Raw genomic sequence first — 10832 nt, 5'->3', positions numbered from 1 at the left:
ATCTCACAATTGAAGAATATGCCAGATTTTTCACGTAGTATTATCTACCAATTTTCCTCATTAGACAATAATCTAACCCATTGTGGAACCCCACGTGTGATATTTTCTCCAACTAGAAAAACCTCCTCCACAAAATCACCATCGCATATCTTCAATATATCCACTTCATCTTCCACGTGGCCCAATTGCAAATCTGAAACCAGTCGCCTTAGCCAGTAACAATCTACATTCAGATTCTCTTATATCCCAAACTCCTTCCTTATACTCCCCCCATTATTCCCTCTCTTCATCACCACATTCATTTTCTATTTTCACTACTCATTTTGGAAAGAAAAAAAAAAGGAAGAAGAGATGGCTTCTAAAGCATTGATGAGCTGCGGAATAGCAGCTGTTTGTCCTTCTGTCCTCTCTTCTTCCAAGTCTAAATTTGCGGTCGCCGTGCCGGTGTCCGCCGGAGCTACCAATGGTACATCTAGGTTCACCATGTCCGCCGAGTGGATGCCCGGCCAGCCCCGCCCTTCCTACCTTGATGGTTCAGCTCCCGGGTAATTTATAACAAAATAATATTTTTATTTTATTTTATTTTATGTGATGATATTTGATCTAGCGTCGTTAATTTAAATTTATATGTTATGCTAGTCATACTAGACATAAAATATTAAAATAATGGTTGAAAAGTAAGTTCAATAGGCTTTGTGGTATATTTATATGAACTTAAATTCTTGAATACAAAACAACAACAATAACATACCTAGTCTTATCCCACGCCCGTGGTAGTATAACACTAAAATAGTGTCAAACATTTTGAAACGTACCCAACAACAACAACAACCCAGTATAAACTCACTAGTGGGGTTTGGGGAGGGTAGTATGTACGCAGACCTTACCCCTACCATGAGGTCGAGAGGCTGTTTCCAATAGACCCTCGGCATCCTTTCCTCCAAGAACTCCCCACCTTACTCTTGGGGTAACTCGAACTCACAACCTCTTGGTTGGAAGTGGAGGTTGCTTACCATCAGAGCAACCCCTCGTGCCCAAAAAATAAAAAAGTCAGTTTGAATAGAACTAGAGGGAGCTTTCTTTTTCTTTTTTTCCCGAAAAAATGACACTTACTATGTTAACTATAAATAATTTGTAGTATTATTTTTATATGCATGTTGTATGTAAATTTTGTTTTAGGAAGATTATACGAAAGTTTGCATTGATCTCGTGCGTTGAACCGCATTATTGTTTTTCGGGCTGAGGAATATTATATATATATTTGAAACTCTTGTCTTCGTCATACGTTGAAACATTAGTGTGAACTTAATTATTGAATTTGGGGCGAATGCAGAGACTTTGGATTTGATCCACTTGGTCTAGGAGAAGTACCATCAAACTTGGAGAGATACAAAGAGTCTGAACTCATTCACTGCAGATGGGCTATGCTTGCTGTCGTAAGTTTTTTTTTTAGTCGCCAATCCCTCTTTTTAGATGCTACTACATTTTAAGAAAAGGAAAACAAATTAACGCAGTAAACTGTCTTTCTTAGTATCAAAACTCATAAATCCAAAATTTTGGATCCCCACTATTTGTATATTAATATTATATTTCATTTACTCTCTTTGATGAGTTGATCTGTTTATTACGTTAATGATAACTTTTTCTTGCGTAGAAAATGATAGTATTCACTAATCGTGAAGAAACGTTGTTCTTATCGTAATTTTTGATTTTTAGTGCATGTTAATCAATTTCTCAAGTTAATTAGGACATATTCAAACAAATTCCTTTGAATTCTCTAACGAATCTTTTATTCATAAAAAACTTTGCAGCCAGGAATCATAGTTCCAGAGGCATTGGGCTTGGGAAACTGGGTCAAGGCCCAAGAATGGGCTGCCATTCCAGGAGGACAAGCTACATATTTGGGCCAGCCCGTTCCATGGGGCACTCTTCCTACAATTTTAGCCATTGAATTTTTAGCCATTGCATTTGTAGAGCACCAAAGAAGTATGGAGAAGGACCCTGAGAAGAAGAAATACCCTGGTGGAGCTTTTGACCCATTGGGCTACTCTAAAGACCCTAAAAAGTTTGAGGAACTCAAAGTCAAGGAAATCAAAAATGGTATAGAACTTGACTCCACTCCTATTATGCATTTCACATTTTTCTTTGAAGAATTTAAATTATATACACACAGTATAGCTGATTTTTATAATATTAGTATAGCCTAACATATGATAGCAAGATAATTACTATTTTTATTAGGTTAAAATGATAACTAGTACTCCCTCCGTTCTAATTTATGTAAACATGTTTGACTGGATACGGAGTTTTAAAAAAATAAAGACTTTTGAAATTTGTGGTCCTAAACAAGTCAAAAAGGGGCCAACGTATTTGTGTTGTTATAAAAGCTTGTCATTAAGGGTAGAATGGTAAGTTTTAAGCTAAATTATTACCAAATTTAGAAACGGGTCATTCTTTTTGGAACAGACCAAAAAGAAAATATATTCACATAAACTGGAACAGATGAATACTTATTATGGAGATTTGCTTGTAAACTATGAGTTTAACTTCTATATATTGACGGCGAGAAAGGATTTTACACTATCACGTCATGTAAAAGCTAAATGTAGGTAATTATCAATGCAAAGTGAAAATTGTCACCTGAGAAACAAGTTAGGTTACAATATAAGCACTGATAGTGTAAATTTTTTAGAGTAAATAAAAAATTCAATTACTATATATGTTATCTGATTCATGTGCAAATACTTTTTACATTATTAATGCATAGGACTTAAATACTTTTTTTTAATTATTACGGATAAAGTTGAAGTGTCCTCTTAGATCGAGGGTCTATTTGCTAAGGCTGATTTATATGGTATGCTTGCTAGGTCGGCTTGCGTTGTTGGCATTCGTGGGATTTTGTGTTCAACAATCAGCATACCCAGGAACAGGACCATTGGAAAATTTGGCAACTCACTTAGCTGATCCATGGCACAACAACATTGGCGATGTTATTATCCCTAGAGGCATTTTGCCTTGAACTGTGATATACCCAATACCCTACTTTCCCCGTTGTAAAATTAAACTCTACCATGTAACAGATTTGTAATGAAATGGACTTTTTTTGTGTATCTTTTGGTTTATCCAAATCTTTTATTTTCTTTTGCTGGCTAGATGCATAACTCAAGGTTCGATTCGTGTTTGGGTCCCTTACATGTAGATCTTTTTAATCAATTGGATAACTACGTCCTCGAGCTAGAGGTTTGAATTTCTTCGCAGTAGTACATACCCTGTGCGTAGCAGTCGCTGGAACTTCAAAGTTGGAAAGGAAAAAAAATGTAAAATTGGAACGAGGATATCTTTCCAACTGGGCCAGCAATTTATGCCATTTCTTACTTAGAAAATTAGCATAATATAGAATTTCAGTGTACTATAACTACATCTAAAGAAAAGCCTTTCATTTAAAATATCATATTTTGGAGTTTGCCAAATAAATTATGAGCGGCAAAGTTACTAGGGAGGAATACTCCATGTTATATGTTAATATGCCTTAGATGATCCACATCTCAGGGTCCGACACCGATAATAAAGACATTAAACTGTTCATGTGGCTGAGAACCCTTAACCTTACAGTTAAACAACGCAATTATCATCAGTTGTTGAAGTTTGTTTCTTATGTAGTCTTCGTAGTTATATACTAGAAAATTTTAATACTGAAAAAATCAAAATAGAAAATTTTCTTGCACTTAGATCTCCTTTTAGGTTAAGGCGTCTTCATTCTTTGTTATAGAATTACGACCAATTAAAATCATATATAGGACAACGTCAAAGAATTTTACTCAACCTAAATTGAGCCCCAACCCATTCCACCAATATAATTGTATACTCTAGCAGCCTTCCCTCAACTCTTTTCATGGAAGAAAGGTCCCTTGCACCTACATCTCTAACTATCACATGTAGAATTTCATCTTTGATGCAGCTTTTATCAAAGTTTTTATCGCTTTCGTTTTGTCTTCTCTAAATAGTAGTCGGGAGTCTTATTTAGGTAAGAACTAAGAAGTACGTTGAGTTTCGGCAGCGGGTTCGATAAGTGTGCTGTCAATTAAATATTTATATCTATTAGATTTTTTATATGTATGCATAATCTGATTGATCGAACTAAAAACTACAGAACCCGTTGCAAAAGGTTAGCTCCGCTTTTGTTCCTTACTTCCTACGGAAAAGGGCCAAAAATGCACTTGAACTATTTGAAATAGCTCAAAAATAACATCCGTTTGTTTTTTGTACCAAAAATATCTCTATCGTCTATATTTTGGACCACAAATGCCCTTAATCTGTTAGTCTTGCCATTGAAGGTGACATGGCAATCCAACTGGGCTAGATTTACATGCATGGCCATCCACCTAAGTAATCTAACATGGCAAAATTATTTTTTCAGAAAAATTATTTTCCGAAATTTTTTTTAAAATACAAAATCAACACTTATTTTCGAAAAAAAGTATAAAAATTTTCGGAAAAATTATTTTTTCGAAAAAATAGTTTTTCGGAATTTTTTTACTTTTTTCGGAATAAGTGTTGATTTTGTATTTTAATAAAAAAATTCCGAAATAAATAATTTTTCCGGAAATATTTTTTTTTTTTGAAATAAGTGTTGATTTTATATTTTAATAAAAAATTTCGAAATAAATAATTTTTCCGAAAATTTTTTACTTTTTTCGGAATAAGTGTTGATTTTGTATTTTAAAAAACATTTCCGAAACAAATAATTTTTTCGAATTTTTTTTTACTTTTTTCGGAATAAGTGTTGATTTTGTATTTTAATTAAAATTTTTGAAATAAATAAATTTTTGGAATTTTTTACTTTTTCGGAATAAGTGTTGATTTTGTATTTGTTTTTAAAAATTCTGAAATAAATAATTTTTCCGGAACTGTTTTACTTTTTTCGGAATAAGTGTTGATTTTGTATTTTAAAAAAAATTTCGGAAAAATAATTTTTCTGAAAAAATAATTTTGCCATGTTGGATTGCTTAAGTGGATGGTCATGTAAGCAAATCTAGCCCAGTTGGACTGTCATGTCACCTTCAATGGCAAGACTAACGGCTTAAGGGCATTTGTGGTCCAAAATATAGACGGCGGGAATATTTTTGGTACCAAAAACAAATTGAGGACATTTTTGAGCTATTTCAAATAGTTCAAGGGCAATTTTGGCCCTTTTCCGTACTTCCTATTACCTTTGAATTCTCAGTAAGGTTGTTAAATCTGCTTTTGGTCTAAGAGTTAGAAACATTAGTTCAATTTAATTAACGATAAAGGTCCAAATATACCACTGTACGTTCAAAAATGGTATAAGAATACCCCCCATTATACTATTGGTTATCTATACCCCTGCAGTCATACTTTGGATACAAATATACTCCTCATTTAAATGGAGGGACACGTGTCATTGTCATGTTGGTCAATTTTAAATATCTCCTAATTAATTAAAAAGACTCATTACCCATACCCGAAAAGTAATTTTCTAAAGCAAATAATTTTTTGTAAAAACTGGAAAACATTGATTTTTTTTTTTTACTAAAAACTGAAAAAAAAATGAAAATATTCTTTTTCCAGTTTTTACAAAAAAACTGCTTTAAAAAACACTGAAAAATATTTTCTAAAACAATATTTTTTGTAAAAACTGAAAATAAAAATTGAAAAGTAATTTTCTAAAGTAATGTTTTTTGTAAAAACTGAAAAAAATTGAATTTTTTTTACTAAAACCTGAAAAAATCGAAAATATTTTTTTCCAAGTTTTAGAAAACTATTGCTTTAAAAAAAACTAAAAAATAATTTCTAAAGCAATTAGTTTTTGTAAAAACTAAAAAAAAAAACCTGAAAAGTAATTTTCTAAAGCAATGTTTTTGTAAAAACTGAAAAAAATACAAATATTTTCTCTTCTTTTTTTTTTTTCAGTTTTTAGTTAAAAGTATTTCAGTTTTTTTCAGTTTTTACATGCTTTAGAAAATTATTTTTCAGTTTTTTTTTTTTTTAGTTTTTACAAAAAGATTGTTTTAGAAATTGTTTTTCAGTTTTTTTTAAAGCAGTTTTTTTTGTAAAAACTGGGAAAAAAATTGTTTTCGTTTTTTTTTTTTTTGTAAAAAATAAATTCAGTTTTTTTTTTCAGTTTTTACAAAAATAAATTGCTTTAGAAAATTGCTTTTCGGGTATGGGTAATGGGTATTTTTTATTAATTAGGAGATATTTAGAATTGGTCAACAGGACGATGACACGTGTCCCTCCGTTTAAATGAGGGATATATTTAAACCCAAAGTATGATTGCAGGGTATAGATAACTCAATAGTATAACGAGAGATATTCTTAGACCAATTTTTAAAGTAAATGAGTATATTTGGATCTTTGTCGTTTAATTAATGAAGTATGAGGCTTGAGTTTAAGGTCTTTTGGCCCTATAAAAGTTTTAGTAAACTGATAACAATGGACTTGTTGTTTGCATGCATGCATCGGATCTTTGATAAAACTCCGAACTTTAAAGAAATTTGTACTCGTCGATAGGATACCTATATTAATAACCAGACCAACAAATTGGGTTTCGAATTAAATATTCTTATATGTTTAATAAAGTTTTAGTCAAAATACAAAGTTTAAGCAAAATTAATTCATATAAACCCAGAATAAAGGTAATGATTATATATGAGAAAAACATATAAAAAGATGGTGGTCCAACCAATGACTACCCGACATCTTAGTGGTGGCTTGGTCTGGCTGAAGAACTGGTGATCTTTGTAAGCGATCGAGGAGCGCTGCTCTGTAAAGCCAGCCCCAAGAGGTGAAAGCACAGACACCATCTGGCTCCCATAACAGTCAAACTCACCAAAGGACAGACCGATCACACAAACTCCCAAAGGACACACCCACAATCCCGAGCCATTTCCTTGTGGTCCAAAGTCCCACCCTTAACAGTCAAGGGTTGTGCACCACGGCTGTCCCAACAACTTATTGTCCCCGCTTGGATGACAACCTTGCGCACAGAATTGTCCGATGGTTAGATTCGGACCAATCACCAATTTATTTTTAAAATGCCGTAGCAACTTCTCCCATTCTTTGCTTTAGTATATGGCCAAGCTAAATTAAAAATAAATAACTTGTGTATTTTCAAACAAATTGTCCCCTTCTTAGCTTTAAAGATCTAAAATCTTTTTATGTGTTTTATTTATTCTATTTACAATTTTATCAAATAAAATTCATAAAATACTTTCGGTATAATTGTTAGGCAGCTGATAGGATTGTACGTCATGCATTTATTTCCATACATAGATTTGCGTTCTTGTGTTATAAAAGATAAAAGGGACAATTTCAAGAATGCTCACTCGACTTTCATTTTATTGGACAAATATCACTATAATACTTTTTTGTAATAAAAAGCCAATCAAATTTGCATAAGTAACATAGATTATCACTAAATAATTTTTTTATAACAAGAAAGTCACTTAATAAATTTTTTTATAACTAAAAAGTCACTAAAGTTTGTCTAAGTATATTAGCAACTAATTCATTTGTTTCTTCCTAGTGAACTTTTATGATATTTAGGCAAATTGAATTACTTCTTTTGTTATAAAAAATTATCTAGTGACTCTCGTGATACTTAGTTAAAATTGAATAACTTTGCCGTTAAAAAAAATATTTAATAATTTTAATATAATAAAGTGAAAGTTTGAGTGACCTTTCAGGAAACTAACCCAAGATAATGCATATAAATTAAATAACTTGATGAAAAAAGTTGAACGATTGGGTATAACTCAAATTTCATCCTGTCTTATCACCTTGTTTCCTGGAATCTTGATAGCGTCTTCTCACGTTTAACTGTTCCACTTCGTTTTAATAACTTCGTTTTGTTTCAATTATGAGTAATATTGCATTCAAAACTAAAGGAAAATCCTTTTGAATGAATTATACTGCAAGAATAGAAACAAATAATGTGAGCGGAAAGCAATGATGGTTTTAAATGGTTGGTGAAAGCATGAAAGATTATTTAGAAATGGAAAAGAAAAAGAAGTAAAGAATTGTTATGAAATGCTATATTATTTGTATGGATGTTCACTACACAAATATAACTTTCACTACTCTTCTTTATTACGTAAGTAACCTCTCCACTATTCCTTACCATTATAGTTGTAACTCTCACAAGTCCATAACCCACTCCACGATCTTCCCCCATAATCTCAGTAGTTAATACCATGTTCATGACATCTCTTTGTATCACCTTAATGTCATCCTACAAATAGAGAATTTGGGCATCACATTGTATACACTTGAATACATGGAAGAAATAAGAATCTCTCCTCTTTTTTTTTTTTGGTCAAAGAAAAAATATTATTAATCTCCAGAATCCCAAATACGAACGACGTTGTTCTCTACATCTCATACTCCCAGCTAAAGAGCATTCCTAATTACTTCCCTTCTCTATGCTATATGCTATAATTCTATTTCTTATCTCTACTTTTATTTACAAGTATTCCTCCCTCTAGCTCTCCTTGTTGGATGTTTGTCTCTAATTTGTTCGTCTGTATAATCCTTCTATCCATGTCCTTTCTCTGTTGTTTTGTCTTCCTTTCCAGCTTGCCTGCAACCTTAATCTGCTTTCTTGCTTTATCTGTGCACATATTGTGTGAGGACTTGGGGCTCGCTGCTGCCATAGCGCTTCATTTCTTGCTTTCCATATATTGCATATCAGTGCTACCAATACAACTGCAACAAATGTACGGCACATTTTTCCTTTTATCTTCCTGGTCATTCTCTTCCACAGCCCAATAAGTTCTTTGTTCCTCACTTCTATTCCCATCCAGTCTAGCATGATATTTAGGTAGGATTGTGATAGATGACACTCGAACAATAGATGTTGCACTATTTTAGTAGCTTGATCACATATTACACATTTATCATCCTGACTGACTCCCATTCTGAAAAGTCTCTCCTTTATTAAAAGTTTGTTCTGCATTGCCAACCAGCATATAAAATTATTTTTAGGTATATTATGCTTACTCCATACCCATCTACTACTTGGCCATCTCTCTTGTACTCCTCTCCTCCATTCATAGCCACTGCTGATTGAGTACTTCCCAGCTTGTGTTAGCCAATCATTCTACATATACCCTGCCTTGAATTTGTCCCTTATATTACATATCTTCCTCCAGTACCAACTATAGTCATTTGGTGGCTTATATTACCACCATGATTGTCCTTTTATATAAATATGGTTGACCCACTTTACCCACATATTGTCTGCTTTCTGGGCAATATGCCAAACATATTTAGCTAATGCTGCCTCATTCCATGTGATACACTCTTTAACTCCCAATCCTCCCATCTGTTTAGGTATACATATTAGATCCCAAGCTACCAGAGGTGCTCTATTTGTATTGTCTTTTCGTGATGCCCAGTAAGTTTGAGTGTGCATCAACACTGAGTTCACCAGTTGCACCCTCCCTGCATATGATAAGTTTCTGGATTCCCAACTCCTTATTCTAGTTTTCATTTTCTCAACCAGCAGCTCACATTCTGTACTTGATAGCTTCTTAGGGGAAATTGGCACCCCAGGTATCTAAATGGCAGCTTCCCCCTTTGATACCCGTGAGTTCATAAAAAATCAGCTATACTTTGTGCATCCATGTTGGCATAGAAGAGATTAGACTTGCTTGCATTCGTACTTATCCCAGATGTGTTTTCAAATGTCAGCAATCCTCTTAGCATAGCTACCACTGACTGAATTGTCCCTTTATAGTACAATAGTGCATCATCTGCAAAACATAGGTGGTTCAACTATAGGCTCCTGCACTTTGTGTGATATTCAAACCCCTGCATCTCTGTCACCCACCTCAGTATTCTTGTGAAGTATTCCATGAAAATTACAAAGATCAGTGGAGACATGGGGTCTCCTTGTCTGAGATCCCTTTCTCCTTTAATATATCCATACATTCCCTCATTAATAACAATACTATACTGAGTGGTCGTGATACAAGCCATTATCCACTTTATGAATTTCAGGGAAAAGTTTAGTACATGAAGCATTTCTTTTGCAAACCCTCAATCCACTGAGTCGTATGCCTTTTTTAGATCAATCTTAATTAGGCAGCTCTGGTAGTGTTCTTCTTGTTGTAGAATCTTAGTAGGTCTTGACAAATCAGCATATTTTGAACAATACTTCTGCCTGCTACAAATGCACTTTAGTTCTCTGAGATTATTGTGGGAAGCACCACTTTCAGTCTATTACATAACATTTTGGAAATGACCTTGTAAATTGTGTTACAACATGCAATTGGCCTATAATCTCTAACTGAATTAGCATGGCTGCTTTTAAAGACTAATGTGATCACTTTCTTATTAATATCTTTCAGCATTTTTTCATTTCTGAAGAACTCCATTATAGCTTCAATCACATCAGCCTTTACAATATCCCAACTATCCATAAAGAATTGACTCCCATAACCATCCGGTCCTGGATATTTATCCCCAGATATCCCCCATAATGCCTTTTTCACTTCATCTAAGTTAAATTCTCTTTCTAGCGTACTTCTCTGGTCATCTTTGAGTATATTGCCTTTCCTGACAAGGCCACTATTCACCCTTGTTCTGGTAGTTATACTAGTTCCCAATAGATCTCTATAGAATTCAATGAAAGTATTTGCAATCCCCTCTGTTAATATCTCAGTCATACCCTCAGAGTCTGTAACTGAGAATATTTTGTTCATGTTCCTCCTAGTCTTTAGCATACTGTGGAACATCTATGTATTTTGATCTCCTTGTGCTAACCATTGAAGTTTGCATTTTTGCCTTAAGTACTGGTATCTGGCTTCTGT

At 33.4% G+C, this 10832-nt stretch overlaps 1 protein-coding gene across 1 annotated transcript; it reads left to right on the top strand.

Moving 5' to 3' along the window:
- The first annotated feature begins 246 nt into the window (after window positions 1-246).
- LOC104103323 (chlorophyll a-b binding protein 6A, chloroplastic) lies at window positions 247-3110 on the top strand. Its single transcript, XM_009611221.4, has 4 exons — window positions 247-545; window positions 1334-1436; window positions 1812-2100; window positions 2868-3110. The coding sequence occupies exons 1-4, from the start codon at window positions 352-354 to the stop codon at window positions 3017-3019; spliced, it is 738 nt and encodes a 245-aa protein (XP_009609516.1). The 5' UTR covers window positions 247-351; the 3' UTR covers window positions 3020-3110.
- Window positions 3111-10832: the final 7722 nt, after the last annotated feature.

Source organism: Nicotiana tomentosiformis, chromosome 5, assembly GCF_000390325.3.
Source record: "Nicotiana tomentosiformis chromosome 5, ASM39032v3, whole genome shotgun sequence".
In the NCBI taxonomy this organism is placed as follows: domain Eukaryota; kingdom Viridiplantae; phylum Streptophyta; class Magnoliopsida; order Solanales; family Solanaceae; genus Nicotiana; species Nicotiana tomentosiformis.
Note: the sequence above shows the minus strand (reverse complement) of the source record. Positions and strands in the feature narration are given on the sequence as shown.

What these genes read in the sequence shown, in the direction of transcription:
- LOC104103323 (XM_009611221.4), top strand. Translation starts at nt 352, where the DNA reads ATGGCTTCTAAAGCATTGATGAGCTGCGGAATAGCAGCTGTTTGTCCT. An exon ending in CTTGATGGTTCAGCTCCCGG is followed by an intron (nt 546 to 1,333) that starts GTAATTTATAAC and finishes GGGCGAATGCAG; the next exon opens with AGACTTTGGATTTGATCCAC. An exon ending in GATGGGCTATGCTTGCTGTC is followed by an intron (nt 1,437 to 1,811) that starts GTAAGTTTTTTT and finishes AAAACTTTGCAG; the next exon opens with CCAGGAATCATAGTTCCAGA.